At 37.0% G+C, this 15,046-nt stretch overlaps 1 protein-coding gene across 1 annotated transcript in view; it reads left to right on the top strand.

Annotated features, from left to right (window-relative positions):
- Window positions 1–15,046, top strand: part of map3k5 (mitogen-activated protein kinase kinase kinase 5) — a 49,481-nt gene that overhangs the window by 29,829 nt on the left and 4,606 nt on the right. The window contains exons 12-29 of the mRNA XM_016439804.1: window positions 929–981; window positions 1,182–1,277; window positions 1,749–1,830; window positions 1,929–2,062; window positions 3,179–3,306; window positions 3,423–3,559; window positions 4,314–4,419; window positions 4,627–4,784; window positions 5,524–5,704; window positions 6,424–6,441; window positions 6,915–7,092; window positions 7,211–7,379; window positions 7,758–7,943; window positions 10,577–10,682; window positions 10,946–11,189; window positions 11,584–11,696; window positions 12,288–12,397; window positions 12,504–12,580. Coding sequence (XP_016295290.1) covers window positions 929–981; window positions 1,182–1,277; window positions 1,749–1,830; window positions 1,929–2,062; window positions 3,179–3,306; window positions 3,423–3,559; window positions 4,314–4,419; window positions 4,627–4,784; window positions 5,524–5,704; window positions 6,424–6,441; window positions 6,915–7,092; window positions 7,211–7,379; window positions 7,758–7,943; window positions 10,577–10,682; window positions 10,946–11,189; window positions 11,584–11,696; window positions 12,288–12,397; window positions 12,504–12,580 — 2,276 coding nt within the window. The remainder of the gene's footprint in view (window positions 1–928; window positions 982–1,181; window positions 1,278–1,748; window positions 1,831–1,928; window positions 2,063–3,178; window positions 3,307–3,422; window positions 3,560–4,313; window positions 4,420–4,626; window positions 4,785–5,523; window positions 5,705–6,423; window positions 6,442–6,914; window positions 7,093–7,210; window positions 7,380–7,757; window positions 7,944–10,576; window positions 10,683–10,945; window positions 11,190–11,583; window positions 11,697–12,287; window positions 12,398–12,503; window positions 12,581–15,046) is intronic.

Raw genomic sequence — 15,046 nt, 5'->3', positions numbered from 1 at the left:
AGTCCCAGACTTTTGTTACAATTATAACTGTAAACTTAACACATTGTCCCAAAGTTACTTTGCAAAGTTAACTATAAATTTAGCGGTAACACTTTATTTTAATGTTCAGTTCTTACTATTAACTAGTTGCTTCTTAGCATGCATATTACTTGCATATTGGCTGTCTGTTAGTATTTATAAAGCACATATTAATGGCTTATTCTGCATGACCATGTTCTAGATCCCTTAATACCTAAACTTAACAACTAACTCACTAACTATTAATAACCACCAAATTAGGAGTTTATTGAGGGAAAACTCTTAGTTAATAGTGAATATATGGTCCCTAATTTAAAGTGTTACCAATTTAACATTTCAAACTTACTTTGTAAATTTAACACAATCCCAAAATTCTACTATTACTATTATATTTATAAAGTTACACTAGGCTGTGTCCAAAAGTTACAAAAGTTGAAGAGGTAGGAAGGCAACAAGATTTTCCTGAATCCAGTGATTGTTAATGTGTTTTTGAACAACTTTTTAACTTTTAATTTTATTTCTAGTGAGAAATTAGTATTGTAGTAATGAAATATTTGCTTTATATCACCAGCTGTCTTTATATTTAGTTGTACATCATTAGACCATTATGCTGCCTCAGAAGCCTGTCCGAAATAAGTTTTGAGAGGTTTTCAAAGTCATTGCCTGACAGGGCAGTGAAGAAACCAGTCAGCTGCCTACGATTTTGGACGCAGTCTGAATATCAGGCATATTCAACAATGAGATATAATGTATATTAGCATAGTAGTCAGTTTATTGTGAACATCATTCACTGTATCTTGCTGACTGCAAATGTTATGATGTTTTCTATGCTATCAGTTCTGCTGAACTTTGCTAAATTATGTAATTAGCATATCTGGATGAAAACGATCTCTCTCTCTCTCTGTTTTAGGGTATAGGGATCCACGAGTGGAATTTCAGTGCAGCATCAGTACGAGGTGTGAGGTAAATGCTGACTTCTCTAATAAGCTTTAATTAAGCAGTAACACACTTTATTTTTTAAGAGAATTCATGAACTGACTTCTCTCCACTAGACGAATGTGAGGTAGAAGATAGCATTGATACGTATAATATATAAGTATATAACATAAATTGTCACCTAGGATAAAGCATTTTTTAACCTTCTTTCTTATTTTTGCATTCAGCATCTCCAAATTTGATGAGCGCAGCTGTTTTCTGTATGTGGTGAACAACTCAGAAGACTTCCAAATCTATTTCTGCACAGAGATGCACTGCAAAAGGTATGCCATGTGTGTGTTTTTGCAAATGTGCATTTTTTTCCCCCACATTTAATTTATTCTTCATTACAGTGCCAGAGACAATTTAAGGACAGAAATTGCAGATTAGATTGTCGCATAGACTTATTCTAGAAACTAGCAATGCAAAATGTATCGTCCAATGATTTTGTCTGCTGCTAAAAGCATCAGACGTTGGATATTTAGTGAAGTATTTCCTTTCAGTCATTAAGGGGGCAAGAGAAAGAGACGCCAGACAGTTACAAACTCTTGCAATGAAAAAAAATAATAATATCAACAAACATCTCTTTTATACTGTGTAGGGCATACTAAACTAAGAAGTTAATCACAGTATGCATCTTTGTGTATTTAAAGCATGTGCACCGCCATTTATTTGACTTTATTTGTTGTAAATTGTGATTATGTCAGTGTATGAGTTACATGTCTGATGATGATGATGTTCTGTGTGTTGCGTAGGTTCTGTGATCTGGTAAACACTCTCACTGAGGAGGCCTGGAAAGGCTCAGAAGAGACTGAGTGTGAATCAGAGGCTTTAGAGGTAAAATAATGATTGGTGTATACATTTGTTATATATATAGTACTGAACAACAGGGAGGTAAGGCAGCGAGTAATTTGTGTGTTCTTGTGTGCCTGCAGTATGATTATGAATACGCTGAGCATGGAGAGAGGGTGGTTCTGGGTAAGGGCACATTTGGGGTAGTCTATGCCGGTCGTGACCTCAGTAACCAGGTGCGCTTAGCCATCAAAGAGATTCCTGAACGGGACAGTAGGTGAGCCACAGTTCTCTTTTTTCTGGAAAGAAGTTTAATTGCACTTTCAAATCTAATTCTTTTGCATAGGAATGTCTTTCATTGCAGTGAATATTTGTTGACAATTTTGACCTTCATTGAATACTATAACAGAAGGTACTTTTCTCATTGCACAGCCTGGTAAACCTTCATGTAGACTTGCCATAATTTCATCATTTTTATACAAAAGTGTCGTGTGGTTGGACGCTAGGTTGATTTAAAAAAAAATCAGTTTGAGGTGAAAATGAAAACAAAACTGACAAATTAAGTTGAATCATATTAAATTGTGTTTTGATTACCAAACCTCAATATTTGAAGCATTCAGGGATATTGCATCAAATTCAGCATTGTCCTATATTCCAAAAAAAAGTATCCCATATCGAATCAATACAGTATGCGATATAAATGCACAGTGTTGCAATGAGAATGACATAATAGGGAATGAAGCCAAGTCAGTTTCACAAGAAATAGCAGAGAAGCACAAAATTATTGGGCAGAGAATGACAGGGTTGAAGTCGGAGAATATGTATGTGACCCTGGACCACAAAACCAGTCACCCCAGCGACTTAAGACTGCTTTTGTGCTCCAGGGTCACACATTTAATTCAGCACATGTTCTAGTCCTTGTTCTGAGTATAACTGGTATCACTGTATACTACCGAAATTAAGAAATATATCGTGATATAAATTTTGGCCATATCGTCCAGCCCTACTGTATACTATGGCAAACCTATCCTCATTATGGCATACATCCAATGTAAAAAAGTCTGATTACTTGTTACTGTTGTCAGGCATCATTTCTAGTGTTGCTGTGGGAGTTGTATGTGCATGTGTAATGTGTGTGTTGGCTGGGATTTAGTCGGCCAAATCTGTTTTGCCATTATGCTGTTATCAGTAAGAGCCCGGATAGCTCAGTCGGTAGAGCATCAGGCATTCAATCTGAGGGTATATACAGGTTATATATAATATAAATGAATATGCAATATTCATGTGTGCTTAGGAGGATGTGATTAAGCAGATGTAAACAGAAACATGAAAAATGCATGCAATCACAGCAATAGTTCATCTAACAGCACATGTAACGGCTCTGTGCTGATAGATATTCACAGCCTCTGCATGAAGAAATCGCCCTGCATAAACACCTCAAGCACAAGAACATCGTGCAGTACCTAGGCTCCATCAGCGAGAACGGCTTCATCAAGATCTTCATGGAGCAGGTGCCTGGAGGTGAGACAGACATGCTAGACCTTTATAGTGTACTTGCACATCTTTGGGCCAAAATTCATCTGTATTATTCAAAATGTAAAAAAAAAAAATGTTTGTATTTGTCTTTTGAATCACAGGCAGTCTGTCAGCATTGCTCAGGTCAAAGTGGGGTCCTCTAAAAAACAATGAGCCAACTATCGGTTTCTACACCAAACAGATATTGGAGGGTATAAAATACCTGCATGACAACCAGATAGTTCACAGAGACATTAAGGTAATAACCCCTTCATCCTAAAATGAGGTTAAACACGCACATGTTTTCAATGTGAAGTGATTATTGAAAATGAATGCACCGCCCTGAAGCGGTGAAGCTTGTATATTATTAAAGCAATATAATATTTATAACAGCTAAGGGGCGTTGTTAGGTACGACGTGAAGCGGAGTGCCTAAAACACCCTTAGCTGTTATAAATTCACTGTAAACCACGGCTTCACGGGCATTATTGCTTTTATAAAACGGTTATTCCATATACGTAGTAAGGTTTCACAGAATAAAACAGAGCAAATAAAGTGTAATGATATTAATAAAAACAGTATTCTTCCACCAAACAATGTAGCTCCTCAGAAACAGTTGTGGTTCCAACAAAGTGGTTGCAGAGCAACACACAGAAGTAAACAAAGGTGTGTGTTTGTAGAGTAATTTACAACAGCTTCGAACGTGGCTCAGCCAATCAGAATCAAGGACCGGAACTCTCCGTTTTATAATTTTAATTTAACAACTTGAAGTCATTTGACAATTTATGGTTACCACATTTCAAGACATATTTGTATTTGTTTTTTTTGTTTGTTTTGGCTTGTTTTTTTTTTCATCAGTATGAGAACCTCAGCTGTACACATATACATTCTTAGGCCTTTATATTGCTGCAACATTTTGATCTCCTTCACATTTCTTTGAGATTCTGAAAGTGCACAGAAAAGTGACTGATTAGCAGAAATGATTGATTCAGTTGCTACTTTCATGACCTACAGGGGGACAATGTCTTGATAAACACCTACAGTGGAGTTTTGAAAATCTCTGATTTTGGAACGTCCAAACGTCTTGCCGGGATAAACCCCTGCACCGAAACCTTTACTGGTACTGAATGTTTTATTTCGTTTGCCATTTATATTTACTTATCCTTTTGTCAATAGCAACTTGATGATGCTTCTATAACACTGAAGGACACAGCTATTATATGTGTTGCAGATTTGGTCTATTGACTTTTGAGTAATATCCTTAGTATCTTAGCAGATACTATTATTAGCAGTCATTTATTTCATCCATGCTGTTTGTGTATGTCAGGCACGTTACAGTACATGGCCCCTGAAATCATAGATAAAGGGCCGCGTGGGTACGGCAAGCCAGCGGACATCTGGTCTCTGGGCTGCACCATTATAGAAATGGCTACTGGGAAACCGCCCTTCTATGAGCTGGGGGAACCGCAGGCAGCAATGTTCAAGGTCAGGCGTGATTACTTTGGAAAGTGTCCAGAAGTAATCCTTGGTGTTCAGTGTGCTGAATATGTAGTAACATTATCTGCATAATATGTAGCCTAATTGACCATTTTCTTTTAGTTTTGTACTGTGGACTAAATGTGTGCTTTGTTGAACATAAATGTGACCCTGGAGCACAAAAGCAGTTTTAAGTCGCTGGGGTATATTTGTAGCAATAGCTAAAAAAAATTGTATGGGTCAAAATTATCGATTTTTCTTTTATGCCAAAAATCATTAGGATATTAAGTAAAGATCATGTTCCATGAAGATATTTTGTAAATTTCCTACCGTAAATATATCAAAACTTCATTTCTAATTAGTAATATGCATTGCTAAGAACTTAATTTGGACAACTTTAAAGATGATTTTCTCAATATTTGGATTTTTTTGCACCCTCAGATTCCAGATTTTCAAATAGTTGTATATCGACCAAATATTGTCCTAACCTAACAAACCATACATCAATGGAGAGCTTATTTATTCAGCTTTCAGATGATATATAAATCTCAATTTCGAAAAATTTACCCTTATGACTGGTTTTGTGGTCCAGGGTCACAAATATAATTTGAATCAAATTTGTTATCTATTAGTTTTCTTTTTTTTTAATCCACCAGGGCACATAGAAAATACACCTGTCCTACATTAGGAAATTGTGTTGTGTCCAGAGTTTTGAAAATGCATTTTACTGCTGGTGTATGTTGTCTAGGTTGGGATGTTTAAAATCCACCCGGAGATTCCTGACTCTATGTCCACTGAAGCCAAAGCATTTATCCTGCGCTGTTTCGAGCCTGATCCAGACAGCCGAGCCACGGCCAATGATCTACTCACCCACGAATTCCTCACTGTTACATCACGCAAAAAACGATCAAAGAACAGCAGTTTCACAGGTGTGTTATATGGACATTACCCCTTATACCAAGCAGTAATTTCAGATGGTTCATGAATAGGGAACAAATTAGGGAATAAACAGGAATCTAATCTTTCTTATTATTTCTGTTGTTTTTATTTTTTATTTTATATTGGACTTGACTCTCTTGACTGTTTTCAGTGACTAAAATAATACAGTAGTGACAGAATTTGACAAACTATTGAATTTGAATTTTCAGATCATTTAAAAAAAATTTCTAGCTTAAATGTTACACTACTTCAAATTGTTACATCCAAAAAGTGACACCCAAAATCATTTGGACAACATGATGGGAGAACAAGTAAATATTGGTTTCCGAATTACAGAATTTATGAATAAATTAATTACCAAAATTATTGAGATCAAATTACCCTTTATTTATGGGAAATCTATTAATATCCAGTCCCAACTGTCTAGGCCAAAATGAGTGGCTGGTTAACTTAGGCTACTAATATAACTTTAGTTTTGTTACTTTCAAGTCTGTTACCAATTTTGCTGTATTTTTAATGTATTTATTGAATCAATTTTATATTTCAGTTTTGTAATGCCTATTTAATGTTTATTGTTGAAATGAAAACACACAGCAGGCTTTTGAACTCTGTCTAGACATCAAGCAAATTAAGAAATACAAACGTTCTTTAAATTGAATTTTGAATTATGTATTCTCAGCTTTGTTTTTTTTGTTGTTTTTTTTAACAGCTCTTACACCAGGATCTGGTGAGTCTTATTTGTTTCAAAACATATAACCAGTGCTTATTTTTACTTTTTTTTTTTTTTTATTCCTACAATTTGTCTTTTGATCAAAATGTCACTTACATTGATTTTATTTTGTTTTATTCTCACATACAAAATTAGTCAATGTGCAAAATGCCATATAACTTCCACCAAGAGGTACATTTTGAATGTACATTTACATTTACATTTACAAATGTCTCAAATATTGAACAAATTTGTCAACCTAAAACAACATAATGTATGTATTAATTTAGCTAAATTATTACATGAATATTATATAAAGTTGGTTTTATTTAGCTACCGCTTCACGAGGATCTGGTCTACAAAGATGCAAAGGTCAAATGAACATTTGCATCAGTCATTTCAAAGAGAATATAGTTTAGCTTTTCTCTGCTCAGAACTATGTTTTAGGAGAGTGACTTATGATGGGACATTATCCTGGTTGTGTCTTGTAGAGTATTTGCGTAGCATATCTCTTCCCGTCCCCGTTGTGGTTGAGGACACCAGCAGCAGCAGCGAATACGGATCTGTCTCACCTGACAATGAGCTCTGCACAAACCCCTTCAGCTTCAAACCTAGCACCAAGTGCTACAGCGAGAGAGAGGTCAAAGGTCACCGCTCCCTCTTCCTGAGGTCAGCAGAGAGTATTAAGATTCACTATAGCGTACATAATACCCTATTGTGTTACGATGTATTTTGCGTTGAGTGTGTCTGCTTGTAGTAAATCTGTAAATATACTCTATTGTTGTAGTATTCCTGTGGAGAACTTTGAAGACCACAGCGCACCACCTTCCCCAGAAGAGAAGGACTCTGGTTTCTTCATGCTGAGGAAAGACAGTGAAAGGAGAGCGACTTTACACCGAATCCTGACTGAGGACAAAGAGAAAATAGTGCTTCACCTGCTAGAAGCGCTCACACAGGTCAACCTGAAAACAGCATCAGCACTTGTGTGAAAAACAGTAAATCGCAAAAAAGCACTATTAACTTCAGTTTGCATGTCAGGGACTCAATCTAATGGAAGCTTGACACTTTATGCATTTAAATGTCATAATGAATTTGTAAAAACATTTTCATTGTATGGTAACCTGTTTTGTAAAAGCAATGAGATGCATTGAAAGAGTCGTTACTCTGCTGCACATAATGCTTCATTTACCTAAATTTAAACCTTTAGTGTAAGTAGAACATCAGAGAAATCTTTATTTCTAATAAGATTGTGTTCATGCAGTCCTAAGAAATCTTGCCATTTTGCAGTTGAATTTTTTTTAAGTGATTTGTGTCCCTTTTCTGTCTCAATGCAGGGGTCTGAGGAGACCAAACTGAAGCATCAGCATATCTCCACACTGGTTGCAAGTCTGGGAGATTTTGTGAGGATGGTGGACAGAAAAATAATTGCCAGCACCCTCTCTCAGCTCAAACTAGAGCTTGACTTTGACAGCACAGCGATCAGCCAACTCCAGGTGGCGCTCTTCGGCTTCCAGGATGCGGTGAGCGTCTAGCCAAAACCATTTAATCATTTCCTAAAGGTGTGGTCACAAAGGCCATGTTCACACTGCAGGCAAATGTGGCCCAAATCTGATTTTTTTGCACAATGATCCAGATCTGTTTTTCTCATGACAGTGTGAACAGCACAAACCACATTGAATAAGATCTTTTCAATTCCGATTTGTGCCACTTCCATATGTGGTGTTAAATCCGATACAGGTCAGATGTGAATGGTCATGTCGGAATTCATGCGACTTTTACGTCACTCTAGATCAACATTTGTCACGATTGTGCGCTCACGGGAGTCACTTCAAAGATTTTACACAGCCAAAGTTATCAAGACAGTTGCGAAAGGTAGTCAGTGGAAGAGTGATGTGTCAGAACTCATGTGTATTACAGTGACATCTCTATATACAAGCAAAGCACGAGGGCTCGTATAATAAAAGTTTCAAAACTTTGCTCTCTTCTGTCACATCCTTGTCTTTATTTTTCATATTGACTGCGCATAATTTCGCTGGCTTCTGCGGCAGATCACACTATAAATAAACGCATAATCGCTTACTTTATGTCCTCCGTGTTTACCTCTGTATGACAGCGTGCTGCGCAAGTGTTGCCAAGTCCACAGGTTTCCTTCGGAATTGGGCTACTTTTTCACTGTTGTTTTTCAAATCTGTGGGCCCCAGTAACATGATATAGACCCCCCTGGAACGCAGTTGGGCTAGTTTTGGACTAGTTTTGAGAAGCAATTGGGCAGATTCGGTTGTGAAAATCCTTCTATCCTGTTCGTGTTGTTCTTTTGCGCATGCGGGTCAGTTCAGAACCATGATCTGTTCACACTGGAAATCTGATATTGGCCACATTTAAAACAAAAATGTGAACAGCTATACAAAAAAATCAGATCTGAGCAAACTGAGCGGATATGACACTAAGGCATGCAAATATTGGCTAAATTTTGTGGGGAAAAAATTGTCAATTTTCTAGGGCTGCCCCCTAATAGTCGACTAATCGTTAGTTGACCAGAAGAGGCTTGGTCGACCAAAATTTTATCAGTGGCTGAGTCGCAGAAAAAAAAAAAATCCACATTGGCGAAGTCACGCAGATCTGTAACGGCTGGTCTATGGTAAGACAGGACATCCAAACGCTCACCTATCATGCATCCACCACAAATATGGCTTATCATCTGCAATATGTAAGTAGTAGCGACGTTACATGGCCGCTCAATCTAATGTTAACCTAAAGAAATGTGCGCTGTTCAAGTGTGTGTGTGGAGCTGAACAGTAGCTCTCGCTGCAGGACAGATGGAGGCGCCGCTGCGCTCACTTGCTCTTAAAATACTCCCTCATTTTTGCTCATACAGATAGGAGTAATACATCTTTCACATCTGTAAAGACTCTACGCTTATTTGTGTGCACTCACAATAACAACAAAACATTGTGCTTTTATAAAATAATGAAAGCAAACAGGATGCGCTTTCTTTATGATCACATTCATAATCATAGCTTCTGTGGTGTGCTGTGGCAAGCTTTATGCGTGCGCTTGAGCGCTTATTAAGCTTTGTAGGCAGTTAAAGGATCATTATAATGATTTAAATGGTTTATTAATAAACTTGTGATTAGTCGACTAATGCTTAAAGAAACACTCCACTATTTTTGAAAATAGGCTAATTTTCCAACTATATATTACGCAGCGCCTGAAAATAGTCCCCAGCACGCTCCCTGTGCAAGCAGGTGGTCACGTTGGTTATGTTGACGGAAGTTAGCCTATTTTCAGGCGCTGTGTAATATCATTGCGCCTGCTGCACTCATGGTACGGCAGCAAAGTTCCTTGATTATTACGCCGGAATGAGAGTATAGTTCCTTGCCATATCGGCCTAGAAAATCACAACTTTTCATTTTCCGTCGGTCTTAGTACACGATGTAACTACAGAAGAGTCAAGTTTTAAATAGGAAAAATATAGAAACCCTTTGGTCATTTTTGAGCGAGATGCTAACGGTCTAATCAGATTCAATGATCTATGCTAAGCTACAGCTAAAAGTGCTACCGCCAGACCCGGAGATCGGCTGAATGGATTCGAAAACGGTAAAACTCAACTGTTTAACTCTAGGGGAGTTGGAAAATTTGCCTATTTTCAAAAATAGTGGAGTGTTCCTTTAAAATTAATGACTACTAGTCGACCAGAAAAATCCTTAGTCAAGGGCAGCCCTACAATTTTCAGTTGTCATTAGTATAGCGGTGTATGAAGCACTGCTCACACAGAAGTCACTTTAAAACCAAGCCACTTTCTGTTGGTCAGTGCAGCAAATTCGCGAAATCTGAGTAACATCTGCATGGGGAACTTTTTCGCCCCTTGATTGAAACTACCAAACACACAGATTCCTATTGAAATGAAGAATTTCACAGACAGAGGTAAATGTGATCGCACCTTAATTTATAAAAATCCTGCAATATTTTTACTTCTTGCTTCACCTGAAATGATCACATTATGGAATTATGTTTTACTAAAAATAACCAATGCAATTTCATGTTGACTTGAAAAACTCAATGACTTTTTTCTGAAGTTCAAACTTAATGTGACATTTCAATAAAATTCCTGAAGTTCATTATAGTTATGGCCCAACATTTTGTATTTCTCCAGGTAAATAAAGTCCTTCATAACCACAACATAAAGCCGCACTGGATGTTTGCCCTGGATAACATCATTCGAAAGGCTGTACAGACTGCCATCATCATATTAGTACCTGGTAAACAGCAACAGAGTTTCTTTTTAAAACAATCCATTTTCTTGGCAGCTGTTCATTGAAGTCAGGGAATTTCTAACAGTTCCTGAAGCCCCCCAGCGCTGCACAGTTTGGCTGTCCCCCTTATTTAACACAACTGAATTGACTATTCAGTTTATTGGTGATGTGCTCCATGATCTGACCCGGTTGTGTCCAGTAAATGACCAAATGTGCAGCCCTGGGGAGGCTCCAGGAACAGTTCATCTGATGTGTTTGTTCACTCTCAGAATTGCGGCCACACTTCACGCTGGTGTCTGAGAGCGACCCCGCTGAGCAAGAGGACATTGATGACGACACAGTTCCTCAGGGGAACGCTGCCCTTAAGGATAGAGCGCCACCTATCGCTCATCATGACGACACTGTGGCCACATCTGGAGTGAGCACGCTCAGTTCAACAGTTTCCCATGAGTCTCAGAGCGCTCAGAGATCGATTAGCATGGAGCTGGGTCGCATGAAGCTAGAAACCAAGAGGTAAGTGGTTTTGTTTTGCTGTATCTGCAGCTCTAATATATAGTGTTGAGTGCATTTGTACACATGCAAATGACAGACTCTGTAACAAATAATGAATGCCAGTCACCATATAAGACTCTTGACTGCGGTGTGGTGTTGGGGTTAGTTTTACTTTTTGCATATAATTAAAGTGAATGGTTAATGGGCCTGCCAAAAATGTAAGACCATAAAAACACCATAAAAACTCGTTTGCATTATTGAAACACTATTTTCACTATTAGGGTGCTTTTTGACCGTTTGAATCCCCATTCACTTTTATTATATGGAAAGTCGTATATTTAACTAATCTGGGCAGTTTCTGTCATGATCTAAAGTTATAAACTTATGCATGACTGCGTTGGTTTGTGTGCTGTAGGTTGTTGGAGGAATTAATAGAGAAGGAGAGAGAGTATCAGGCCATCGTACAGCAAGTGCTGGAGGAGAGAGAACAGGAGATCAAACTACTGAAGTGTCGATCCGGGCCCGCAGGTTAGTCTAATACACACTCACACACGCATACACACGCACGCACACACACACACACACACACACTCACACACTATTCAGAGCTCCAGACTGCAACTAAAAAGATCTAAAAGTGAAGATCGGAAAAGTCTAGAATATAAATGACCTGTGAGTGTCAATGTGAAAAACATTGTTTGAATCAGATGTAGGACAGTGGCTTGTCAGTTTTTCAGAAGATCAGTGATGCTATGCTCTGAGTGATCATATGCAAGCCGACATCTATACAGTCACTAAAAAGCGCTGCTGAAAAAAGTCATTAAGTAAAACTAATGAAGAAAAAGTAGTTTGCTTTGAAAAAAGGCTCCTGCGGCATTTAAACAGATACAGACACTGTAATATTTTGTTACATAATGCAGTGGCATTCAGACATTTCTAAGTGTCATGTTAGTGTCAATTTTCTCTTTGAGTGTTAATTTTGACATCTCTATTACTTTCATTCCTGTATTTTGTGTTTTGCAATCTATTAAATCATTATGCAAGAATATATTTTCAGTATTACCTTTCAAAATGAACACCACAGTCCAGCCCTGTGTTTCATTACTGTGTTTATGGCAGATGTTTCTGCGCACCTCATGAGCACAAGTAGTTCATTTGATCGAGAAGGAGACCAGGAACTTCTGGAATGGCTTAAACGCCACGGGGCAGATGCAGATTCCATCGAGAGGGTAATTTACAGAAAAAAAACTCTTCAATTTGGTCACCAAACACTGTAAATTCATGTTGTCCTGTGTGTATGAACAGATAATGGAATATTTTCTGTCCAAATCACAGATTCTAGCTGAAGATTACAGTCTTGATGACATCCTTCATTATGTCACAAGAGACGACTTAAAGACTTTGAGATTACGGTGCGTGAACATTTCTGATAATCTGTAATATATTCATTTTTTTGTGTTTTTTAATACTTGTATTTACTACAACTCCCCCAAAACAGCCAAGAATGTGTATAGGAACGTGTTTTTAAAATAAGCTCTAACAATGCATTTATTTGATTAAAAAAAAAAAACGGTAATATTGTAAAATATAACAATAACTGTTGTTTTATTCTGTTCTATTTTAATACGTTTAGAAATGTAATTTATTCCTGTGATGGCAAAGCCATTACTCCAGCCTTCAGTGTCACATGATCCTTCAGAAATCATGCTGATTTGCTGCTCAAGAATCAGTTCTGTGTTGATTATGACACAATTAAAATGGTTGTCGCTTAACGAAGTGTGAATTTCTTCAGGATTGTTTGATGAAAGTTCAAACAGCATTTATTATTTGAAATAGAAATCTTTTTTTCTGCATGACAACTATACATACAGTAGTGTGTATTTTCTGCATTATTTTTTGCAGTGTGGTGTCTGCTGAACTTCATGAAACAATATAAAAATGTAACGTCGGTGCAATTTATCAACAATCTTATATATTAGAATCGATATAAGCTTCTCTAAAGCAACATTAAATTGTGGCATAAACTGCTTGTTCATTGTTTGGAAGAAAAAAGACATTGTGTTTGGGCTTGTTGCACATGAATACTTTCTATTGAGTAAATCTGACTGAACCCAGACAAATAAGATTTATTAAGATAAATAAGATTGGATTGGATTCCATTTCTGTGTACATGAATAACTTTTTAGATGTTCATTTGGTCCTCCTCTTTGCAAAAAAAAAACAATATTTTACAATAAAGTTAGTAAATATTCTCAGTGGCACACTCTTAATAAATAATTTAGAATTTATGATCATTATAAAAGGAAATATTAAGTGCAGTGTCCTAGGAATCGCTTTTATCTTTTTATACAGAGATGTAGGAGAGCTTGCTGTTATAGTGATGCTGTGGCTTTGTGTGTGTGTCAAAGACGTTAAGATGTCCGCATCAAAAGAAATGTACAAAAGTGATTTTATGTCCATAGAAAGCACATTAAATGTGTACATTTAAAAAAAAAACAGTAAAGTGTCTACATTTAAGGTTTCATATAAGTTTTTGGAGAATAAAATGTCAAAATTTGGTTGAAATAATGTTACATTGTCATTCAGTGTAACACGATATTTATGTCAAAATTCAAACAACATGCTTATTCTGACGTGTACATATTAAAATATATAAAACAATAAGGGAGCATATAAAATTTTATCGAGTTTTAAATGAGTAAAAAATTCTTACTGACCAATGGGCAAAACCTAGGATAGAGGCAAATTTTAAAAATGTAAAATTACAACTAATTAGTATTTGGGGTAAAAGTAATTAGTCTTTTAATATGTCTATAATTGATTTTTGTTGTAAATATGCCTGACAAGATTGTTACACTGAATTACATTTTAGTGGGTGTCTTCTGTACATCAGGGAAAAATGTATGATATTTATTTTTTGCTCGGAGAAACAAAAACTAAATTGTAATTAAATTAAACAGAAAACTTTTTTAAAAAAATTTTGGGAACAACAACAACAACAATTTAAAGCAGTATTACACTTATTGTTTTTATGCTTAAACGCTTTTTCGTCTTTGACCCGTATACATGGTGTTGACGTGTGGTGTATAGGTTTGCACGGGCTTTAAACTGAAGCCCGAACCCGAGATCGTCCGACCCGACACGAGCGGCACAGTTACATTTAGAGCCCGAACCCGAGATCTTTTTTTATTTTTTTTCCCCACAACGAATAGCCAATTTAAAAAAAATGCTGTATTTCACGATTGCATGCAACGGTCAGTAAACAAATACATGTAAAGAAACAGAATCATTAAGGCTCGGCCAGTTCACAAGGCAAAAGAAAAAAAAACATTTACCAGTTATGAAAGTTTATGAACATCAGGTGCAGCGGTCACATAAATTCTGCCGAGTTTTTGAATGGTTGTATACAAGACAATAATTCTTCCATCGTGCAAATTATGGTCATTTTCGTCAGTTAAGGTTCGTTAGCATTTGGCCTGCTTTAAATCAGACACAGAGATGCAGTGCGGTAAGATCGCATTTATTTGAATTAATTAATTATATCATTTATTTGAATTAGCGAGCGAGAGAGAGAGGGATGAAAGTGCGTGTGTGAACCTGCGTCTGCGCGCTTCTCTCTACAAGCAATGAGGATTAGTTACTTCAAAAACAGCGATTTACCCCCTCATTGCAGAGAAATATAAAGTTGCGAGTCAGTAGCCTGTCGAAGCTATTTTACTAATAAAAGTTTCCGTGCTGTGTTGTCGTTGTCGTGTGCAATAATGTGTGTGCGTGCATCTATGAAAGCAGCGTAGCCTACTGCATATCGTTTTAGTTTAAACCCGAGCCCGACCCGAAGCTATTCATTAAACATTAACCCGAACCCGACCCGAAACCCG

The sequence above is a fragment of the Sinocyclocheilus anshuiensis genome, unplaced genomic scaffold (assembly GCF_001515605.1).
Source record: "Sinocyclocheilus anshuiensis isolate Anshui unplaced genomic scaffold, SAMN03320099.WGS_v1.1 scaffold1518, whole genome shotgun sequence".
Lineage (NCBI taxonomy): Eukaryota > Metazoa > Chordata > Actinopteri > Cypriniformes > Cyprinidae > Sinocyclocheilus > Sinocyclocheilus anshuiensis.
The sequence above is the reverse complement of the archived record's forward strand: the minus strand, read 5'-3'. Positions and strand labels throughout refer to the sequence as shown.